The following is a 24,208-nucleotide window of genomic DNA, read 5'->3' as shown; positions in this document are numbered from 1 at the left end:
AGTCCTTCAGGACCAGAAGAGAAGAACATGGCACTAAACAAACATGCACACCATCCTACCCAGGGCCCCTGCCCAGGCTGCTCCCCGCCCCGCTCACCCAGCTCTCCCCCAGGGATGGAGAAGTCCTGGTTTAGGATGGTCCACTTCTGGATGCGCTGGGCGTTGGAGGTGGCTTTCTCGTTCACGCGGTTGATACCCTCCTGGATAGCGGCATGGATGACTGGGTCACGCCCACCGGCGATCTCTGAGACTCGCGTGGCATTGCTGCCCAGCTTCCGGCACAGCTCTACGGCCTCGGGCATCAGCTCATCTTCAGGAGCACCAGTGTCTCCGTTCACCTGGCACTGAGGGGTAAAGAGACAGATGTTTTATTTGGGAAGGAGTCCTGAAACAAAAGAACAGACATTTTCTTAGAAGGCTGTTTTGCTCATGAATAATTTTTCTTGTCAATGAATCCTATTATTAACTGACAATGATACCATAAAGACTTGCAATTTGCTGAAATGTCCACCAGGTGGCAGTGGTTGGACAGAAGTTGTATAACTTACAATAAAGAAGAATTGTGAATAACCCACTATGACCGTTTTGCCCCATCCTGTGATTACATGATAAGGAGCAGTGATGAGGAGTTTATACAGCACTGTGCAAGCTCTAATGCAGGCTGCATCTGATTACACATGGTATTTCTCAACTACTAGATAATCTTAAAGTGGCTGTAATAGATAGCCATGATACACAACATAACATCCCTGTTCTGAAGAAAATGTTTTGTCAGAACTTGAAATATGACCTTTGAGATAGGTCATATTGGCATGGGGATTTGGTTTCACACCGACACACAAACAATTCCAAATGGCTCATTCATCCCCTCTCGTCCCCCCTGTAACTATTCCCCAGGTCGTTGCTTTAAATGACAATATGTTCCTAGTCAACTTAACTGGTAAAATAAAACAATTAAATACAACAAATAAAACCAACAAACGGAGTACTGTAGCCAACGGTTCATACCTTAATGGTGAGCAACATGGCGAGGAACTTCCTCTTGTCTCCAATGAGCATGGCGTTGCTAACCAGCGGCACGGCCTCCTTCACAGCATCCTCGATTGGCACTGGAGGGATGTTCTCTCCACCTGCTGTGATGATCAGCTCTGGACACACATTGAAACGCAAGTTTTATTTAGGATAGGTTCTCTCTATGTGGAGCCAGACAATAAAATAATATCTTCTGTCGACTGAGGCTTTTATAAAACATCAGTATATTCCGTTTAAAGCTGGGTTCTGATGACCGGGATAGGGTTGGGGGTATTTTAGAGATGGGGTTATAGAGTGTGTAGAGAAGACTGTACCTTTGATGCGTCCAGTGATGAAGAGGAAGCCGTTGTCGTCGTGTTTTCCCAGGTCTCCAGAGTGCAGCCAGCCCTCAGCGTCCAGGGCGTCCTCGGTCTTGTCGGCCTGGTTTAGGTAGCCCATGAAGACGTGGCGTCCCCAGAAGCAGATCTCCCCGTTGCCCTCCTCGTCAGGATTGTTAATCTTAGTCTCACAACCTGGGATCAACTTCCCAACGCTGGGGAGACGAGACATAAATCACTAACTTTGCAGATCTTAAACACAAAGCGTATACAACAAAAATACTTTCTAAAAGCTGAGGTAATATGTCATTTCAGGCCTTGTGTGTTTAGGTGTATGTGGAGGGTTTAGTTACCTGGTGAGGCGGAATGCGTCGGGCAGAGAGATGGTGTGAGGTCCAGTGCTCTCACTCATCCCGTACAGCTCGTACACTGGGATGTCCAGGCTGAGGAAGAACTCCAGGGTGTCCTTGGTGATGGGGGCGGCGCCTGTGTAACACTTGGTGCAGCGGTCCAGACCCAGGGCCTTACGGACCTTCTTGAACACCAGCTTCTTGGCCAAGCGGTAGTTCATGGGTGTCCTCGCCATAGCTCCATTCCTGAGCAGGCAGAAGAGGAAGCAGGAGTTTAATACAACATCAGAACATGTCTCTCTTCGTACCCCAGGCTATAGTTCACTACTGTACATACTGTGCTAGCATTATTATACTGTGCGTGGGCAAGACAACTACTGATCCTGTTCTGTCATCTTTGTGACAAAGTAGTATTCGCCTTGAGGGAAATCGCTGCAAAGTCAGAACCACAGAGGTGGTGATACAGATCCGCGCCTCCCTACTAAATAGGCCCATGTATAACACATACTGGTTCATCTTGCTGAGGTTGGTCTGCAAACCCACTCCTTTGGCCCAGACTGCCACCTTTCTGCGCACGGTGGACGACTTGGCCCCGACGGACTTCATCTTCTCCTGCATCTTCTCCCAGACACGTGGTACGCCCATGAAGGCTGTGGGACGCACCTCTCTCATTGTGTTAACCAGGGAGCCCTGAGAACAGACAGGAAGGGAGCTCAGTCACAACATATACACACACTAAAGGGGTTTGTAGGCACAAAGTATGTGTGACTGTGTGTGGAGTATCACTGACACGATCATATTGAGAAAGACAGTTCAGCTCCTGAGAATCACAGAACTGTTCAAAAGAGTTTGCAATTGCAACGTGCAAAGCTGGCACTTTTGTGAAGAAAAGCCTTTTCACAGAGAGCAGAAACACTAACGATCTGATCAACGGGGAAACAAAGAGTTGTCTTGTGTGAGGACAGGGTATAATTTTAACTTGTGAAAAAAGGCTTCTCAGTGAGATGGAAAAACTAGAAAAATGTCCTCTTGGGATTCTCATAAACGAGAATAGACCTCACCTTCAGTGCGTCTGGCTGGGCGAAGTATGTTGCCCCTCCGACCTTCATGGTGACCCAGATGTCCACCATCTGAGCAGCGATGTGGCTGAGGGGCAGGTAGCTGACCACCATCTCCTGAGACTTGGTGGCTTCTGCCAGCCGGACATAGCGGCCTACTGCGAACGCTGTCCATGTCAGCTGCAGAGAGAGAGACGGTCAGTACAATGCAGGTCATTAGCAGGTAAACTCAGACCAAAAGGGGAGTTTGAATAGATACGAGGCTACATCTTGATAAGCAACCTTTAAAGGATATTATAAACTGTGTGGTAGAGCCTTGAATGCTGATTGGCTGACAGCTGTGGTATATTAGACCATATACCATGGGTATGACAACATTTTTACTGCTCTAATTACGTTGGTAACCAGTTTATAATAGCAATAAGGCTCCTCGGGGTTTGTGATATATGGCCAATATACCACGGCTAAGGGCTGTATCCAGGTACTCTGCGTTGCGTCGTGCTTAAGAACAGCCCTTAGTATATTGGCCATATATCACAAACCCCCGAGGAGCCTTATTGCTATTATAAACTGGTTACCAACGTAATTGGTAACCAGTTTATATATTATTGCTTAAGTATAGCACTCTGATATCTTTACACTGGCCGTGTGAAACCAAAGACTAGTGTTAGTGGTGGGTGTTTGTAGTCAGTGTCACTCACATTGTCGTGGCTGAGCATCACTCCTTTGGGCTGTCCTGTGGTACCTGAAGTGTAGATCAGTGTGCAGCACTGGTTGGGCTTCTGGATAGCGACGATATCATCCAGCTTTGTGTCGGGCTCATCACGGCCCAGCTCCATAAACTCAGTCCACTGTGCAGACAATACAAGGCAGACACATTCAGGATAGAGTGGGGGGGAAACGAACCTGCAGAAAACGTACTGTGTTATGAACACTTCTAAAAAGACACAGAAGGCATGGATCTGTGTTCTATTGTTCAAATGAAATCTAAATAGTTGACACTCCATTCATACCGTGTAGAGGTTTGGTCTCTTCTCTTTAAGTGCATCTTTGTACTGGATAATGGCTTTCAAGTGTGGCAGCTTGTCTTGAACCTGGAGGAAAAACACTCATTTTAGATACCTGCGTCAGATTCCACAGTCGAGGAATACACTAAAACGTAAAAGGTATCCCTGGAGAATGAATAAATCAAATCACCTTACATCCTTGCCATCCTCTAGGCTTACCTGTAGGATCTTCTGCAGCTGCTTGTGATTCTCCACCACAATGATGTTGGCCTTGCAGTTCTCTGCTACATACTGGCAAGCATCTGGGGAGTTTGTGGTGTAGATGCCCACTGCAAACCCACTGGCAACACAAGAGAAAACAGTACAGCGAGTTGTTGCCTTTATGTTCCATCAAACTCAAAAAAGATTCCTTTCCTACAGACAGGTGTGGCAACTCTGCTAGGTAAGAATGTATTTCAGAAAGTTATGATCATCATGAAAGAAGAATGCAACAGGTGAGGCATTGATCCACCCAGAACAGTAAGTTATTGTAAGTCTGTATCTGATCTCTATGCCAATTACACATGACATATGTTCTCACATAACCAGTTCTGACAGTGGGAAACACTCCAAGCTCTAAATGATTTTCGATTTGTTTTGACATACTGTATTGAGTTTGGATTTCTGATCATGCTCTACAGAGTTTTGGGTTCTGATTATAGCTATTTGCTGATACAACTGAAAAGCAAAAACAGAGTAGTCATTGTGTTTGGCATACCTCAGCGATCTATCAAACTGTTTTAATGTGTGCAATAGGCTACATGCTGAATTCAAGGTCATACACTATGCTGCTCTGACAGGCTCATATGTCATATCTCATCATGTCTTTGGTTGTAGTCACATAAGATGCTTACACGATCTAGATGGGGCTACAGTATATCAGTGAGCAGGAAACCTTCTGCACATCACACATACTTACATGACGGGGCTAGTGTAAGTAACAGGGAGTGTGTCAGACCCCCCCCCCCCCCCCGAAACAGGAGTAGAGGGACTCACCCAGCTAGAATGGCAGCAATGTCAGAAATGAACCACTCAGCAGAGTTGAAGCCCAGAATGCCAACCCCATGGTAGCGCTCCAAGCCAAGCTGTGGACAAACACACACATACAGCATGAGAATAGATGCACACACATACATACATACATACATACATATATATAGTGTCGTTGTCATGCTGGAAGACCCAGCCACGACCCATCTTCAATGCTCTTACTGAGGGAAGGAGGTTGTTGGCCAAGATCTCGCGATACATGGCCCCATCCATCCTCCCCTCAATACGGTGCAGTCGTCCTGTCCCCTTTGCAGAAAAGCAACCCCAGAGAATGATCTTTCCACCTTCATGCTTCACGGTTGGGATGGTGTTCTTGGGGTTGTACTCATCCTTCTTCTTCCTCCAAACACGGCGAGTGGAGTTTAGACCAAAAAGCTCTATTTTTGTCTCATCAGACCACATGACCTTCTCCCATTCCTCCTCTGGATCATCCAGATAGTCATTGGCAAACTTCAGACGGGCCTGGACATGCGCTGGCTTGAGCAGGGGGACCTTGCGTGCGCTGCAGGATTTTAATCCATGACTGCGTAGTGTGTTACTAATGAATTTCTTTGAGACTGTGGTCCCAGCTCTCTTCAGGTCATTGACCAGGTCCTGCCGTGTAGTTCTGGGCTCATCCCTCACCTTCCTCATGATCATTGATGCCCCACGAGGTGAGATCTTGCATGGAGCCCCAGACCGAGGGTGATTGACCGTCATCTTGAACTTCTTCCATTTTCTAATAATTGCGCCAACAGTTGTTGCCTTCTCACCAAGCTGCTTGCCTATTGTCCTGTAGCACATCCCAGCCTTGTGCAGGTCTACAATTGTATCCCTGATGTCCTTACACAGCTCTCTGGTCTTGGCCATTGTGGAGAGGTTGGAGTCTGTTGGATTGAGTGTGTGGACAGGTGTCTTTTATACAGGTAACGAGTTCAAACTGGTGCAGTTAATACAGGTAATGAGTGGAGAACAGGAGGGCTTCTTAAAGAAAAACTAACAGGTCTGTGAGAGCCGGAATTCTTACTGGTTGGTAGGTGTTCAAATACTTATGTCATGCAATAAAATGCAAATTAATTACTTAAAAATCATACAATGTGATTTTCTGGATTTTTGTTTTACATTCCGTCTCTCACAGTTGAAGTGTACCTATGATAAAAATTACAGACCTCTACATGCTTTGTAAGTAGGAAAACCTGCAAAATCGGCAGTGTATCAAATACTTGTTCTCCCCACTGTATATATGTATGTATGTATGTATGTGTGGACACCCCTTCAAATTAGTGGATTCGGCTATTTTCAGCCACACCCGTTGCTGACAGGTGTATGGAAAAATCGAGTACACAGCCATGCAGTCTCCATAGACAAACATTGGCAGTAGAATGACCTTACTGAAGAGCTCAGTGACTTTCAACGTGGCACCGTCATAGGATGCCACCTTTCCAACACCGTGTCACATTTCTGCTCTGCTAGAGCTGCCCTGGTCAACTGTAAGAGCTGTTATTGTGAAGTGGAAACGTCTAGGAGCAACAACGGCTCAGCTGCGAAGTGGTAGGCCACACATACTCACCTCCAAGTGCTGAAGCGTGTAGTGCGTAAAAATAGCCTGTCCTCCGTTGCAACACTTACTACAGAGTTCCAAACTGCCTCTGGAAGCAACGTCAGCACAAGAACTGTTTGTCGAGATCTTCATGAAATGGGTTTCCATGGCCGAGCAGCCACACACAAGTCTAAGATCCCCATGTGCAATGCCAAGTGCTGTCTGGAGTAGTGTATAGCTCGCCTTCTACCTTCTCAGACTGTTAGCTAACGGTTGCGGCTAACAAAACAAATTAAATATGTTAGCTAATGTTAGCCAGCGTTTGCGAACCATCTCCCTTGTTGAATGCAACTCAGGGGTCAGCAATCTTTTTCATGTGGAGTGCCAATTTACCTTACCATTTCTACCGATCTGCGTGCCAGTTTAGATTTTCCTATTTTTAGATTTTTCATGGAACAGTTTCAAATAAATAAATGCATTGCTGGAAGAAAATGTGTCTTCACCTACATTTTCGACCTCTCCCTGACCCAGTCTGTAATACCTACATATTTCAAGCTGACAACCATAGTCCCTGTGTCCAAGAACGCCAAGGTAACCTATCTAAATGACTATCGCCCCATAGCACGCACAACTGTAGCCATGAAATGCTTTGAAAGGCTGGTCATGGCTCACATCAACACCATCATCCCAGACACCTTGGACCCACTCCAAGTCGCATGCCGCCCCAACAGCTCCACAAATGACACAATCTCTATTGCCCTCCACACTGCCCTTTCCCACTTGGACAAAAGGAACACCTACGTGAGAATGCTATTCATTGACTACAGCTCAGTGTTCAACACCATAGTGTCCTAGAAGCTGATCACTACGCTAAGATCCCTGGGACTGAACATCTCCCTCTTCAACTGGATCCTGGACTTCCTGACCGGCCGCCCCCAGGTGGTGAGGCTGGCAACAACATAGTGGCCTGTCGGGGGTGCGTGCTTAGTCCCTTCCTGTACTCCCTGTTCAACCACGACTGCGTAGGTGCGCACGACTCCAACACCATCATTAAGTTTGCAGACGACACGACAGTGGTAGGCCTGATCACCGACAACGAGACAGCCTATAGGGGAGGTCAGAGACCTGGCAGTGTGGTGCCAGGACAACACCTCTCCCTCAACGTCAGTAAGTCAAAAGGTGTCGATTGGGGACTACAGGAAACGGAGGGCCGAGCACGCCCCCATTCACATCGACGGGGCTGTAGTGGAGCGGGTCAAGAGCTTCAAGTTCCTCGGTGTCCACATCACTAAGGCTCTATCATGGTTCAAACAAACCAACACTGTTGTAAAGAGGGCATGACAATGCCTCTTCCCCTCATGAGGCTGAAAAGAATTGGCATGGGCCCTCAGATCCTCAAAAATGTATACATCGGCACCATCGATAGCATCTTGGATGCGTAACCGCTTGGTATTGCAACTGCTTGGCATCTGACCGCAAGGCTCTAGAGGGTAGTGCAGACGGCCCAGTACGTCACTGGGGCTGAGCTCCGTGCCATCCAGGACCTCTGTACCAGGCAGTGTCAGATGAAGGCCCAAAAATGTTTCTGATTCCAGCCACCCAAGCCACAGACTGTTCTCTCTGCTACCACACAGCAAGCAGTACCAATGTACCATGTCTGGAACAAACAGGACCCTGAACATCTTCTACCCCCAAGCCATAAGACTTCTAAACAAAATAGCTAATCAAATGGCTACCCGGACTACCTGAATGGACCTGCTCTTGCACACACTCTGGACTCTACCCACACCAACAAACATACGCTGCTGCTACTGTTTATTATCTATCCTGTTGCCTAGTCACTTTATCCATACCTATATGTACAGTACATAGCTACCTCAATTACCTCGTACACCTGCACATCGACTTGGTACTGGTACTCCCTGTATATAGCCATGTTATTTATTCACTGTGTATTTATGTCACTATTTGCATGTGATTTTTGTTTTTCCAACAATCTTCATTGTTGGAAAAGGACCCGCAAGTAAACATTTCACTGTTAGTCTACACCTGTTGCTTCAAGCATTTGACAAATACATTTTGATTTGGAAAGATTTTTCTAATACATTGAGGAACTATTGTCAATGGATGTAAAAACAGACTTTGTTTACTTGCCGTTTGAGGTTAAGAAAAAATTACTTTGAGAAGCTCCACAGCTCATTAGTGGTGGTGAGTTAAGACAAATCAGAAATACTAATCAGACTTCTCCAAATAGGCACATTTATACATTCGCGCGCAGGCCAGGTAGCCTAGACAAGGAGCCTCTGCAATGGATTAGTCCACTGAGACAGGTGCTAAATAAGACAGGTTTCTCGTGTGCCATGAATTTATTTTTTATTTTTTTGCTTCTGCTCGACTAAAGAAATTAGAGAAAATGTGCAGTTTTAAAGCAAATTTCCTGCAATTATACACATTTTGCCATGGCTTATGCCATCTGAGTGACTCAACCATAACAAAAATCAATGGACTCCCCATGCCATGACATTTTTTTGAATTTTAGATTCTGGTGGTTATTAGTTCTCAAAAGATGATTCTATTTAAAATATATATACAGTGGGGAGAACAAGTATTTGATAACCTGCAAAATCGGCAGTGTTTCCTACTTACAAAGCATGTAGAGGTCTGTCATTTTTTATCATAGGTACACTTCAACTGTGAGAGACGGTATCTAAAACAAAAATCCAGAAAATCACATTGTATGATTTTTAAGTAATTAATTAGCATTTTATTGCATGACATAAGTATTTGATACACAAAAAAGCAGAACTTAATATTTGGTACAGAAACCTGTGTTTGCAATTACAGAGATCATACGTTTCCTGTAGTTCTTGACCAGGTTTGCACACACTGCAGCAGGGATTTTGGCCCACTCCTCCATACAGACCTTCTCCAGATCCTTCAGGTTTCGGGGCTGTCGCTGGGCAATACGGACTTTCAGCTCCCTCCAAAGATTTTCTATTGGGTTCAGGTCTGGAGACTGGCTAGGCCACTCCAGGACCTTGAGATGCTTCTTACGGAGCCACTCCTTAGTTGCCCTGGCTGTGTGTTTCGGGTCGTTGTCATGCTGGAAGACCCAGCCACGACCCATCTTCAATGCTCTTACAATGTAAGAGTGAAGGAGTGATCCTTCACATCTTCAATGTGAAGGAGGTTGTTGGCCAAGATCTCGCGATACATGGCCCCATCCATCCTCCCCTCAATACGGTGCAGTCGTCCTGTCCCCTTTGCAGAAAAGCATCCCCAAAGAATGATGTTTCCACCTCCATGCTTCACGGTTGGGATGGTGTTCTTGGGGTTGTACTCATCCTTCTTCCTCCAAACACGGCGAGTGGAGTTTAGACCAAAAAGCTCTATTTTTGTCTCAGACCACATGACCTTCTCCCATTCCTCCTCTGGATCATCCAGATGGTCATTGGCAAACTTCAGACGGGCCTGGACATGCGCTGGCTTGAGCAAGGGGACCTTGCGTGCGCTGCAGGATTTTAATCCATGACGGCGTAGTGTGTTACTAATGGTTTTCTTTGAGACTGTGGTCCCAGCTCTCTTCAGGTCATTGACCAGGTCCTGCCGTGTAGTTCTGGGCTGATCCCTCACCTTCCTCATGATCATTGATGCCCCACGAGGTGAGATCTTGCATGGAGCCCCAGACCGAGGGTGATTGACCGTCATCTTGAACTTCTTCCATTTTCTAATAATTGCGCCAACAGTTGTTGCCTTCTCAACAAGCTGCTTGCCTATTGTCCTGTAGCCCATCCCAGCCTTGTGCAGGTCTACAATTTTAGCCCTGATGTCCTTACACAGCTCTCTGGTCTTGGCTATTGTGGAGAGGTTGGAGTCTGTTTGATTGAGTGTGTGGACAGGTGTCTTTTATACAGGTAACGAGTTCAAACAGGTGCAGTTAATACAGGTAATGAGTGGAGAACAGGAGGGCTTCTTAAAGAAAAACTAACAGGTCTGTGAGAGCTGGATTCTTACTGGTTGGTAGGTGATCAAATAAAATGCAAATGAATTACTTAAAAATCATACAATGTGATTTTCTGGATTTTTTTAAAGATTCCATCTCACAGTTGAAGTGTACCTATGATAAAAATTACAGACCTCTACATGCTTTGTAATTAGGAAAACCTGCAAAATCGGCAGTGTATCAAACACTTGTTCTCCCCACTGTATATAACTCCATTATCTTTTCTACATACTTGATATCTGGTTTCAGTCATTTAAGTTCACACTGAAAACATTTGACCATCTCAAATATTTGTTGCCACGATTTAGCGCACCGCTGCTAAATTAATATAAGGGAAACACTGGATCTCTTGCATGTCATCACACAAACTTGACGCTCTTAAAGAGAGTGTACAATTTTCTATGTAATGCATCTAAATAGAAATTAGTTATTTTTACATTTAGGAAATTAGTTTTTTTTTTTTTTTTTTAAACCTTTATTTAACTAGGCAAGTCAGTTAAGAACAAATTCTTATTTTCAATGACGGCCTAGGAACAGTGGGTTAACTGCCTTGTTCAGGGGCAGAATGACAGATTTTTACCTTGTCAGCTCGGGGATTCAATCTTGCAACCTTTCGGTTACTAGTCCAACGCCTTAACCGCTAGGCTACTTGCCGTTTAGTATCAATATTCTAGCTTTTATAATAAACTCGTCTTAACAGGATTACATATTTGTTTCTAGGGCACAACACATGCTTCATAAGTAGCTAGAATTCTTATTGGCCCAATACAGGCTCTCTCGATCAATGTAAAAATATCTTCTGGTCCTAAGTTTAAGTCCACAGTGCTTCTCTTTTGCTTGTCTTGATATTTGGTTTGAGGATACATTGTTGCCTTGCCAACAGAACTTTCTCTCATACTTAGTTTCTCTGTTGCGATGTCCCACTTAAGGAACTGATGTCGATAAGCCATTCTTATGACTGGAGAACTGGAGACATGAGCACTAAGAAAGTGTTTAATAAAATACAATATTTCACAGTTCTCATCTGTATGTAACACTCGATAACTATACACATGTATTGTTATGGGTTTTCTGTTGCCACATTGTTCTGACATCCAATGTACAGTACAGCAGTCAAGTGTCAGCAGAGTTGGTCTATGTGTTTAGTCTCACCTTGAGGAAGCTTTTGGCAGCGGTGCGGCAGGCCTGGTAGTACTCCTGGTAGTTGATTGTCTTGGTCTGCTCTCCCTCCTTCCAGCCCAGGGCAGTGTAGCTGCCAAACCTCTCCACAGCAGTCTTAAACATCTGGTCTACGGTGAGTGGGGGCTCAGAGGCAAAGCCTGACTCCCCCATCCTCAGCTTCACCTCCCCGTCACCGCTCGATGTCCACAAGTCTGGCTTAGCCACCGCCAGGGACAGAGAGTCTGGCCGCTGGGCACTCACTGAGGGAGAGGAGAGAGAAGGGTTTAGTTGTTTACCAAGGCAAGTCAGTTGAGAAGGTGAAGGAAAGGTGTGTTTGATTTGTGAGCTTTGCTTAGACTTAAAACTTTGTATAGCACCTCAGAAAATAGGAAAATTGAGGGGATAAATTGTGTGAGCTGATTTAAGGGCTCTCTTGCTCCATCCTGCCAGTTTGGTGATGGCAAATGGCATACATTGATTTGCCTGTCTGTAATTTGTCAGATGGAACCCGAACCCGTGAGGAAGTCAAACTAATCACTTTGAATGGCGTGCCTCCTGCTTACACCAGCACTCACAGAAATGAGCTTAGACACTCTTTAGGGACAGGATGGAGGCTGCTCTGACTTCTGGTCTTAAATCTCAGTTGCCGTTTGTACACTTGTGTTTCCTCTGTTGTCTGCATTGTTGGTGGAGAGCCAGAGGCAGTGGGTTTAGGTGACCCTGGCCTGGAACCCAGTCTCTACCAGTACACACACAGAGCCTGGTCCCGTATGAGATGCCAATCAGCACACAAAACGCCAGACACCACAAGGGAGCCCCTACAAAGCCCAGGCACACAGACCTCACAAGGAGAGGACTCACTAAAAGGGACTAACAAGACAGCAGGAACTATTATATTGGCCTATATGGATAGGGCTAAATTGTAATGTTTCTTACAGAAGAAATATAGAAAGCATATGCATAACCATGGTAGCAATTAAAAAGGGAACAGTTTGGAGATTATGGGAAAATTCTTAGACTAAAAAGGTCAGGACAACAGTTCACCTGACAAGACTGAATAAAAACATTACACTGTTGATTTTATGTGCATTTCACATTTACTGTACTTTGCCTCATTTGTTGATTTGGAAATGTGAAAATACTCTGGATACATTCAGTAACAAAAATATTCCAGGAAAATGTGGGGTAGGTGATAGAGGGCCAACTGGTGTTTCCAGGGGTCCACAGCTCTCCAAAGTGTGCACAGTTCTTAAGGATTTTCAATGTTCCTTTATGACTAAGAGTCTTAAACTATAAAAGGTGCCTTTCTTTTGAGCTCTCCTAACTGTGCCGGCGAGGAACTAGAGCAAGCAAACGTGTAGTTTTGCTTGGAACACAGCCCTGCATCCCTGCTTTACACAATTACTATTGTTTACGCAATCCAAAAACAGTCCATTTTAAATATCAAAATCAGGGTCAGGTGGGCATAATTTCTTCACAATACAACAAACATACTGTAGGCTCATTCTGTTTATGACTACCCAGGGTATAACGTCATGTCATCTTGTAACTATGCTGAACAAAAATAAAATGCAACAATTAAGATTTTACTGAGTTACAGTTCATATAAAGAAATCAGTCAATTGTAATAAATTAATTAGGCCCTAATCTATGGGTTTCACATGACTGGGCAGGGGCGCAGCCATGGATGGGAATGGGAGAACATAGGCCTACCTACTTGGAAGCCAGGCCCAGCCAATCAGAATTAGTTTTTCCCCTCAAAAGGACTTTATTACAGACAGAAATACTCCTCAGTTTCATCAGCTGTCCAGGTGGCTGGTCTCAGATGGTCCCGCAGGTGAAGAAGCTGGATGTGGAGGTCCTGGGTTGGATTGGTCACACGTGGTCTGCGGTTGTGAGGCCGGTTGGACATAATGCCGAATTCTCTAAAACGACGTTGGAGGCGGTTTATGGTAGAGAAATTAACATTAAATGATCTGGCAACAGCTCTGGTGGACATTCCTGCAGTCAGCATGCCAATTGCACACTCCCTCAAAACGTGAGACATCTGTGGCATTGTGTTGTGTGAAAAAACTGCACATTTTAGAGTGGCCTCTTATTGTGCCCAGCACAAGGTGCACCTGTGTAATGATCATGCTGTTTAATCAGCTTCTTGATATGCCACACCTGTCAGGTGGATGAATTATCTTGGCAAAGAAGAAAATGCTCACTGACAGGGATGTAAACAAATTTGTGCACAACATTTTATTGAAATAAGCTTTTTGTGATTGTGGAACATTTCTGGGATCTTTAATTTCAGCTCATGAAACATGGGACCAACACTTTACATGTTGTGTTTATATTTTTGTTCAGTATACATCAAACAGTGATCATGAACGTTGACACTATATTACATATATAGAGTATAATGACATGGAAATGTGAAGTGCACATTTGGACTTGCTTGTATGACATCAAAGCAGTATTTTTTTATAATCCACAACATCTCATCTTTCAAAATACATCAAGTCCTTGTAATTTATAGCATTTCCCTCACTGCTCCCCCCCCAAAACATTGCCAAATTATCAGGAGGGATGGGGGCAACGTCACACACAGTGCTCAAATTCAGAACGTCTGGCAGTCAAAACCCATACAGAGCTGTGAAGCGGAGATCCTGAGCTATGACGTCATATATAACATGTTACTGTACAGCCACTGCATTCCAATGTAGGCCCTTATCAATGACAAAATCTGCCTTGACAGGTAGGAGTGTCAAGGGTTAATGGGGGCCATTAGCCAGAGACAAACAGAAGCTCTAACTCACCTAGTATTATTAGCAATCACGTTTGAGTCTTATCAGCAATTTTTCAAATGCCACTGTGATAAGACTAGAACTATAGATAATCCCTGTCACTATTTTGAAGTGCGTGAAGGCTTTATTTAGATAAGGGGACCTACTCTCTCCCATGTTCTGTGTTGACTATGAAGCCTCTGAAAAGCACTATAAAACGAAAAGATCAACACTGAGTGAAGCGTGGGGTCATGTGACCTTGTGTTGGGCTGACCCCGTTTCCAAAGAGCGCTGTGTTTCTGTGTACTGTCAACAGGACTGAGCTGTGGGTGGAACCTTCTGGGAGTTCAGACAGGACTGTTTATGACCAAACACTTCTTTAATAGTCAACAGAAGCACATTGCCACAGTCATGCTGCCACTCTGCCAGGTCCTGAGGCTACAGTTACTGGACTTCAGATGGATGGATGGATGGTGGAGGAGAATGCCCTACTGATTTGCAGTAACATAGGGTTTTACTGACCAACTGACACAAATCTCAACTGAAATGTGCTTTTAATGAAATTTGTGAATACCTTCATTTAGGATGGCATAGCCCTATTTCATCTAATTTGGGGTTTTATATATGCCAGTATACAGCTTATAAAAAGGGTTGTCATACCGAGTGTGTGTGGAATGTTGAAGACTGAATGTTCTTGACTTGAGTCGGAGGAGACAGGAACCGGAGGAGACAGGGTAGGGAAGTTGGCACGTACTGGCACCAAGGGTGGACTTCACTTCCCTTAGGCCCATTCCCTCAAAGTTCAAAATGGGGACAATTAAATTTGGTCTACCTCAAAATGAATGCACTGGTATAACTTCTGTAACCAAGTGCCAACCTCAAGAGTGTGTGTGAAACACTATGTTTGTGTACACTCTAACTGTTGTAACCCTGTTTCCTAAATGTATTTGTGTCCCATGTAAATGCTGTCCTTGTGGTGTTTGCCAAGTAAATGTGTGAGTGTGTGGGTCAGCTCACCTGTCTGTGTGTGTGTGGGCCATTCAGTGGGGATGTCTGTGGGATTGTTGGTGAGCTCAGTGTTGGCCCCAGTCTCCGCTTCCCTCTCACCGGCTGACTCCTCCTCTGATGACTCACTGAGGGGAAAAACGTTATAAACAATGTTAAGTAGATTCCCAGTCCTGTCCTGGTGAACTCTGCTGCCACGTCTAAGATGGATGGAGGAAACCTTTCAGTGTGTCAGAGAATCTGTCTTGCAAACTGACTCTAAACCTGTTTACAATGCTGATTTGACAAAATGTAAGGACTGTTTCTCATCTTTGAGTGATATAAGTAGGTCAAATATCTCTTTGAGCTGTCATTTAAAGAGATAAACTATATATACACAAAAGTATGTGGACACCCCTTCAAAATTGATGAATTCGGCAATTTGAGCCGACTGGGAGCCAGGACTAATCGCCCAACCTCACTAATGCTCGTGGCTGACTGGAAGTAAGTCCCCGCAGCAATGTTCCAACATCCAGTAGAAAGCATTCCTAGAAGACCATCTCCATATTAATGCTAATGATTTTGGATTGAGATGTTCGATGAACATCCTTTTAGTCATGTAGTGTTCTTCGGGCTTTTGGCAATGAGGCCCTTCATCTACTTCCTCAGAGTCAGATGAACTAGTGGATACCATTTTTACGTCTCATATTTCAGTATGAAGACAAATTCTGGGGAAGTACATAAAGGTCCTCATTGCCAAAATCCCAAAGTATCCCTTTAATGTGGGATTATTATTAAGACCGTGAAAGGTTGCAGGTCATCGTTATTCCTGTGTGACGAGAGCCTTTCGATCAACAGTCCAAACATGAATCACGCCATCAGACCTGAGACAATGGTTTCAGGTCAGGTACGTACTTGGCTGTGGAATCCATAGTGACTTCATCCAGTGAGGCAATGCTGTCCCCGGTGCCACAGGACGACTGCAAGTTGCTGTCATCCCTGGGGGGGTCCATCACCACGGCTGTGGACATGGCAGCGGGCTCGCACACAATCACTGGGGGGGGATAGAGATAGGGGACAGGGTAAGAAACAGCATATGACTCATTCACACAACATGACACATGCAAACCTCGGGGCTGAGTTTCCCCAGCGGTAAGTGATGGGAGGTTTAAATCAGGCTTTGAGAGTGACAAATGGGACACAAATGGCACTAGTCCTTCCTTACAGTAGCACCTGCTTCTTGGCCACACAGTGGAACTGCCAGTAGCATGTGACTGCCAAACAGCTCACAAGACTCCCACCACTGTGCTGCCAGTGCTATCACAGGGTCATGCTCTGGACTCAAAAAGGTACATAGATCCAAGAGCTCCTGTAGACTGAACTGTGTTTTTGTCCCCATAAACCACTGTTTTTGAACAATGAGGCATCCTTTTAAGAAACTTCTTTCAGCCAAAATAAATGAACCATGTTTATTCAGTGTGGTCCTTTCCCAAATCAGAGGAAGCCTAAATTAATATTTGGGCCTTATCGTGTTATGAAACCCCCCTTTCAGAGATATAAAGCCATGTGGACACATGACAACAGGCGGGACAGCAGAGGTTGCATAAGACGGACTAATTTGGTTGGGTGGTTCATCTCATCCTCTGGTTATTGAAATTCAATGGCTCCATCTGTGTGAAAGACACACAGACCCAACCAGAGCCCAGTTCGGCCCCTGTTGATGATCTGCTTGTTCCATTGTGGGCAGTTACCCAACATGGCACATGAAACACGTCAGCGCCCTAGAACAATAACCATGACCGCCCCACCAGCACGTAACTCCAGCCCACTCTCCACCCCCTTGTTGGAAAGCCAATACCGGCCTGGCTTCTGTTTATCTAGGCCTGGCTCAGTGCATTGAAAACACATACCAGTGGCCCTTTCGGCCTATTGTGGAATGGACTATCATAGTTCACCAGCTGAGGACAATTGAGCAGGGGCGGCAGGAAAGAAAAGACCATGGGGGTCAGAGCAGGAACACAAATATTCCCCTGAGCCAGGGCCAGGGCGCAGCCAGCCCTCATTAAAACCCAGTCAATATTATAACCTAGTGTTTTGAAACGGCTATAAACCCTCAAACTGAAAACCAATGTGTCTGATTCATGGTTTGTTCAAGGGCCGTAGCTCAGCAGATCGATAGATTCTACCTCCCTGCTCCCTCCCTCAGAGGCACTGCTGTTAACCTTGAGACTTCACCTCATCATTACACATTCCTGCAGAGCCTGTGAGCTCACCGCTTACACCACAAACCCCCTGCAACAGCTACCATTTTACTCTCTTCCTCCTTCCTCCAGTAACAGAGCGGCTGCAGATTCCCCATGCTCACACACTTGGACAGCTGTGGCCAGGGTTCACGCTGCATGGCTGTAACGTATTCTAGTGTGGGAGTTGTATTGTGAGTGGACCCTGGGGGTTGGGGCCGACATGCCTGCATTGGGGGTGGGTGCTATAGACTAAGCCTATAGCTCAGAAAAGGCTCGCTTTCACGCTCAAACTATGTACCTTAATGAGAGAAGAAAGGAGATTCTTGATATTTCTGAATGGTGCCTTAAGGCTGATCCTCAGGGGTCTCTCTCTCTCATGACTGAATAAGTCTCAGGGAGAAGCCCTATAGGACTGATTTATGTTTGGATGTGATGAGAGCTATCGTTACATGCCAAACCAATGACCAAGTTCTATTCTCATCCCCTCCAGCTATGACGACCAAGGCTGTATGTATTTACCTTCACAATGTGCTCACCAATACAAGTCAGAACAGGGAGAAAAAAAATCTAAATCAAGGTACTTCCTTGTTGTACGATAGAAAGCCATTTCCTTCTCTCCTGTTGATTGAGCCCGGAATGGATGGTCAGTTCATTGTAATGCCTAAATGAGGTTGTACACCCCTGCCAGGGAGATTCCCAGTGAGCATTAAGGGGATCGGCTCAAATGGATTTAGCATTGCGCAGAGTTTCATCACGTTAGCAACTGACCGCTGCGTTGCACACAATTAAGAGAGGATTAGGTCCCAAACAGTATGTCTAGTCCACATAACTGCCACAATGTCCATTCAAAAAACGAATTGCAAGTATAGACGATTTGGCCGATTATGAGTAGAAGCTTTTCTTGCACACTTCTCTCATAGCAACATTAAACACATTTTTAGAAACCAGCATTAACTACAACCTAAACAAATCCTGCCCAAAACTGGGCATCTCCAAAACCAAGCAGGGGTTTCCCTCTCCCCACACCCAGCATTTAAATACCCCAACTGTAGAGAATTTTAGATGCAAAGAAAGCACTTGCTACATTAAATCTCTTTCTGTCCCTGTACTTGTCTCTATCCCAGATGGCCATCTCACCCATCTGCCTGGAGTTGTTTCCAAGGCTGCTAACCCACTGGGGTGAATCAAGTTTCCATCCATCCAACCAGCAGCTGTTTCTGGCCCCAACAATGCAGTTAAAACTGGGACTTCTTTGCCTTGCCCAACCCTGTCTGAGCAGCTGTACATGGAGGGCAGGATGCTCCACCCCAGCCAGCCGGCACATATCTGCTGTCGACATGGGCTAATGAGGTGGATGAGTACCACATAAACAGCCTTCAGAGCTGTGGTACATGAGCTGTTCTTAATTCAATAACTTAACTTCAATGTAAGAACTAAAACAAATTCAAACGTTGAACACAGAGAGGGACTCAAATTTAGTTTTAAAATGTATTTTAAGTAAGGTACACAGAAACCACCAGTCACATCCTAATGAAAATGCCACGATGCCAGAGAAATGCCTTCCCACAAGCCAAAGTCGGAGGATTATGGATATAAAGATGTATTATATGTAACAATCAATGTAAGCTTTCAGATCTAGGCTACCCAAGTGAAAGGGAAAACGCCCTCATCAAAGTCTGAATGTATATCTAATTCAATGCATAAGAACTTACAGTGCATCCTTGGAAGCAAAGTCTTTAGATTCCTTGTTTCAGTTCTGGTTGCCGGTTCTCTGGACTGCTTAAGCACTCTATTCAGTCAGCTGCTAGACTCAAAATATGCTGGCCTCTCCGCCTCCGTCTACTCTGTGTAACACATCATTAATTTTCAAACCCCTGCTTTGTCCCTCCTCCGAAACCCCACCCTTTCCTGCAGACATCCTTACACACTTCCGCCACTAAGATGACAACACTACAGCCCTTCTCATTGGCTGAAACGGCTCACACCACAAGACTCGTCCCCCATATATGGTCACTTCAGCTAAATGAATGCAAGAGGGAGGGGAATGGGTGGAATGGAATACTCCTCCCCCCTTCTCTTGGATGATGCGATGAGTCCCCCACCCAACCCCCTCACACACACACTTCACTTCCGCAACATACACAACCACACAAAGCAGATATGCTGCTGGGGTTACTACAGGACAAAGAAGAGGCGGTTCCTCAGGCCAGTTTGTTATAGCTACTGCATAAAGCAGCTGTGCTAGCTAGGCTTTTATGACGTTCCAGAGATAAACATGCCAACATTGTCAGGCAGACATCTGTATCCTACTGACCTATATACTGTAGGCTACATCAAATAAACATCCAGAACTATTGGATCATATTGTCTTCTATCACTTCCATTAATTTATTCCTAGTTATGATATACAGTGCATTATGACATACAGTGCATTCAGAAAGTATTCAGACCCCTTGACTTTGTCACGTTACAGCCTTACTCTAATTTTTTTTTTTTAAATCCCCCCTCAATACCCCATAATGACAAAGCAAAAACTGCTTTTTAGAAATTTTTGCAAATGTATTACAAATAAACAGAAATATTACATTTACAGAAGTATTCAGACCCTTTACTTAGTACTTTGTTGAAGCACCTTTGGCAGAGATTACATTCTTGAGTCTCCTTGGGTATGACACTACAAGCTTGGCACACCTATATTTGGAGAGTTTCTCCCATTCTTCTCTGCAGATCCTATCAAGCTCGGTCAGGTTGGATGGGGGAGCGTCAATGCACAGCTATTTTTCAGTTTCTTCCAGTGATGTTAGATCGGGTTAATGTCCGGGCTCTGGTTGGGCCACTGAAGGACATTCAGAGACTTGTCCCAAAGCCACTCCTGCATTGTCTTGGCTGTGTACGTCGGGTCATTGTTCTGTTAGAAGGTGAACTTTGCCCCAGTCTGAGGTCCTGAGCGCTCGAACAGGCATTAAGGATCTCTCGGTACTTTGCGCCGTTCAACTTTCCCTTGAACCTGACTAGTCTTGGTCACCTCCCTGACCAAGGCCCTTCTTCCCAGATTGCTCAGTTTGGCCGGGCGGCCAGCTCGAACATCTCTGGAGACCTGAAAACAGCTGTGCAGCGACGCTCCCCATCCAACCTGACAGAGCTTGAGAGCATCTGCGGAGAAGAATGGGAGAAACTCCCCAAATACAGGCGTGCCAAGCTTGAAGCTTCATACCCAAGAAGATGCGAGGCTGTAATCGCTGCCAAGATGCTTCAATAAAGTACTGAGTAAAAGGTCTGAATACTTATGTGATACCAGTTTATTTTGTATAACTTAGCAAAAATGACTAAAAAACTGTTTTTGCTTTGTCATTATAGGGTATTGTGTGTAGATTGATGGGGGATAAAATCAATTTTAGAGTAAGGCTGTAACGTGACAAAGTCAAGGGGTCTGAATACTTTCCGAATGCACTGTATATGAGGGTATGTATAGACATTGTGGATAGAATATGTAATATATCTGAAGAATACGTGGATAGAATAGTATATGTACAGCAATAGTTGAATAGGATGGCTTTGACTGACTAGAATACAGTATATACACACACATATGAAATGGGTAAAACAGTATGTAAACATTATTAAAATGACCAGTGTTCCAGATCTATGTACGTAGGGTAGCAGCCTCTAAGGTGCAGGGATTAGTAACTGGGTGGTAGCCGGCTAGTGACAGTGAAGGGCACTGGGTGGAGGCAGGTGGGTGATGGCTATTTAATAATCTGATGGCCTTGAGATTGAAAAACAGCTTTTCTCTCGATCCCAGTGTTAATGCACCTGTACTGACCTTGCTTTCTGGATGATAGCAGGGTGAACAGGATGTGGCTTGGGTGGCTGAGGTCCTTGATGATATTCTTGGCCTTGCTGTAACACTGGGTGCTGTAGATGGCCTGAAGGGCAGGCAGTGTGTTCCAGGTGATGTGTTGGGCTGACCGCACCACCCTCTGGAGAGCCCTGCGGTTGTGGACGGTGCAGTTGTCGTACCAGGCGGTGATACAGCCCGATGGGATGCTCTCAATAGTGCATCTGTAAAAGTTTGTGAGGGTTTTAGGGGCCAATACGAATTTCTTCAGCCTCCTGAGGTTGAAGAGGTGCTGTTGTGCCTTTTTCACTACACTGTCTGTGTGGACCATTTCAGATTGTCAGTGATGTGTACGCCAAGGAACTTGAAGCTTTTCACATTCACTGCGGCCCCATAGATACGGACGTGCTCCCTCTACTGCATCCTGAAGTCCATGTTCAGCTCCTTCGTTCGGTTGACATTGAGGGAGAGGTTATTTTCCTGGCACCACTCCGCCAGGGCCCTCACCTCCCCCTCGTCGTTGTTGGGAATCAGGCCTACCACTGTTGTGAGTTAGAGGCGTGCGTGACCACACAGTCATGGGTGAACAGGGAGTACAGGAGGGGGCGGAGCACACGCCCTTGTGGGGCCCCCGTCAGGAAGTCCAGGACCCAGTTGCACAAGTTGGGGTTCAGACCCAGGGCCGTGAACTTAAGGATGAGCTTGGAGGGTACTGTGGTGTTGAAGGCTGAGCTGTAGTCAATGAACAGCATTCTTACATAGGTATTCCTCTAGTCCAGATGGGATAGGACAGTGTGCAGTGCAATGGCAATTGAATCATCCGTGGATCTGTTGGGGCGGTAAACGAATTGCAGTGGGTCTAGGGTATTGGGTAAGGTGATATGATCCTTAAGCCTCTCAAAGTACTTCATGATGACAGAAGTGAGTGCTGTGGTGCAATAGTCATTTAGTTCAGTTACCTTTGCTTTCTTTGGTACAGGAACAATGGTGGACATCTTGAAGCAAATGGGGACAGCAGACCAGGATACAGAGAGATTGAATATGTCCATAAACACTCCAGCCAGCTGGTCTGCGCATGCTGAGAGGACGCAGCTAGGGATGCCGTCTGGGCTGGCAGCCTTGTGAAGGTTAACAAGCTAAAATGTTTTACTCATGTCGGCCACGGAGAACGAGGGCTCACAGTCCTCGTTCAGCGGCTTGTGTTGGCGGCACGGTGTTATCCTCAAACCCGGCGAAGAAGTTGTTTAGCTTGTCCGGGAGCAAGACGGTGTCCGTAACGTGGATTGTTTTCCCTTTACAATCCGTGATTGTCTGGAGTCCCTGCCACATAATTCTTGTGTCTGACCCATTGAATTGTCGCTGTCTGTGCTGATGTTTTGCCTGTCTGATTGCCTTATGGAGGGCATAACTGGACTGCTTGTAGTCGACCATATTCCCAGTCACCTTGCCATGGTTAAATGCGGTGGTTCACGCATTCAGTTGAGTGAATGCTGCCATCTACAATTTATTTTAGTTTGGATAGGTTTTAATCATCACAGTGGGAACATCCCCTATACACTTCCTGATGAACTCAGTCACTGTGTCAATGTATACATCAATGTTATTAGCAGAGGCAACCCGGAACATGTCCTAGTCTGCGTGATAAAAACAGTCTTGATGCATGGATTCCGATTAGTCAGACCAACGTTGAATAGACCTTGGCACGGGTACTTCCTGTTTGAGTTTCTGCCTATGGAAGGGAGGAGCAAAGATCTGATTTGCCGATGGGAGGGCCTCAAGGCCATCCCGGAAGGGAGAGTAACAATGGTCAAGAGTTTTTGAAGCGAGAGTACTGCAGGCGATGAGTTGATAAAACTTTGGCAGCGTTTTCCACTAGTCCAAATTAAAGTCCCCATCTACAATAAATGCAGCCTTAGTATATGCGGTTTCCAGTTTGCACACAGTCCTTGAGAGTCGTAATGGTATCGGCTTGAGGGGGAATATACACAGCTGTGACAAAAAAAAATAACATTCTCTAGTGATGTAATATGGTTGGAATTTGATAGAGGTATTCTAGGTCGGGTGAACAAAAGGACTTGAGTTCCTGTACGTTACCACGATGTACCGAGAACCCAGCTGGCTGTATCAACGGGGACAGTATATCCGGAGAGAGCCATGATTCCGTGAAACAGAGTATGTCTCTCTGGAAGGAGATCCATGCTTTGAGCTCATCTACTTTATCGCCCAAGGACTGAACATTAGTGAGTAATATACTTGGAAGTGGTGGATGGTGTGCACGCCACCTGAGTCAGGCTAAAAGTCCACTCCGAATACCTCTTCTCCCCAGGCAGCATTTTGGAGGAGCCTCTGGTATAAGTTCTATCGCCTTGAAGGGTACGATCAAAGAATCCAATTCAGGAAAGTTGTATTCCTTGTCGAGATGGTGGTGAGAGACTGCCTCTCTGATATCCAAAAGTTATTTCTGGCTGTATGTAATAATGCTAAGAATGTTCTGGGCTAATAGCGTGAGAAATAAAAATATACACTGCTCAAAAAAATAAAGGGAACACTTAAACACAATGTAACTCCAAGTCAATCACACTTCTGTGAAATCAAACTGTCCACTTAGGAAGCAACACTGATTGACAATAAATTTCACATGCTGTTGTGTAAATGGAATAGACAACAGGTGGAAATTATAGGCAATTAGCAAGACACCCCCAATAAAGGAGTGGTTCTGCAGGTGGTGACCACAGACCACTTCTCAGTTCCTATGCTTCCTGGCTGATGTTTTGGTCACTTTTGAATGCTGGCGGTGCTTTCACTCTAGTGGTAGCATGAGACGGAGTCTACAACC

General features: G+C 45.3%; 1 protein-coding gene across 4 annotated transcripts in view; it reads right to left on the bottom strand.

The window, feature by feature from the left end:
• The window catches only part of acsbg2 (acyl-CoA synthetase bubblegum family member 2), a 29,998-nt gene that overhangs the window by 1,995 nt on the left and 3,795 nt on the right, over positions 1 to 24,208 (bottom strand). The window contains exons 1-14 of one of the 4 annotated variants that reach the window (XM_071345310.1): positions 19,247 to 19,434; positions 16,207 to 16,345; positions 15,325 to 15,440; positions 11,528 to 11,796; positions 4,800 to 4,888; positions 3,984 to 4,104; positions 3,771 to 3,851; positions 3,459 to 3,608; positions 2,761 to 2,937; positions 2,208 to 2,389; positions 1,703 to 1,945; positions 1,347 to 1,564; positions 1,009 to 1,148; positions 98 to 344 (exon numbers count right to left, since the gene is read on the bottom strand). In XM_071345310.1, coding sequence (XP_071201411.1) covers positions 98 to 344; positions 1,009 to 1,148; positions 1,347 to 1,564; positions 1,703 to 1,945; positions 2,208 to 2,389; positions 2,761 to 2,937; positions 3,459 to 3,608; positions 3,771 to 3,851; positions 3,984 to 4,104; positions 4,800 to 4,888; positions 11,528 to 11,796; positions 15,325 to 15,440; positions 16,207 to 16,345; positions 19,247 to 19,253 — 2,179 coding nt within the window. In that variant the 5' untranslated portion in view covers positions 19,254 to 19,434. Of the gene's footprint in view, positions 1 to 97; positions 345 to 1,008; positions 1,149 to 1,346; positions 1,565 to 1,702; positions 1,946 to 2,207; positions 2,390 to 2,760; positions 2,938 to 3,458; positions 3,664 to 3,770; positions 3,852 to 3,983; positions 4,105 to 4,799; positions 4,889 to 11,527; positions 11,797 to 14,967; positions 15,102 to 15,324; positions 15,441 to 16,206; positions 16,346 to 19,246; positions 19,435 to 24,208 lie in introns of those variants that run through there. The other 3 variants (XM_071345311.1, XM_071345313.1, XM_071345314.1) reach the window with 3 other exon arrangements.

The sequence above is a fragment of the Salvelinus alpinus genome, chromosome 16, assembly GCF_045679555.1.
Source record: "Salvelinus alpinus chromosome 16, SLU_Salpinus.1, whole genome shotgun sequence".
Lineage (NCBI taxonomy): Eukaryota > Metazoa > Chordata > Actinopteri > Salmoniformes > Salmonidae > Salvelinus > Salvelinus alpinus.
The sequence above is the reverse complement of the archived record's forward strand: the minus strand, read 5'-3'. Positions and strand labels throughout refer to the sequence as shown.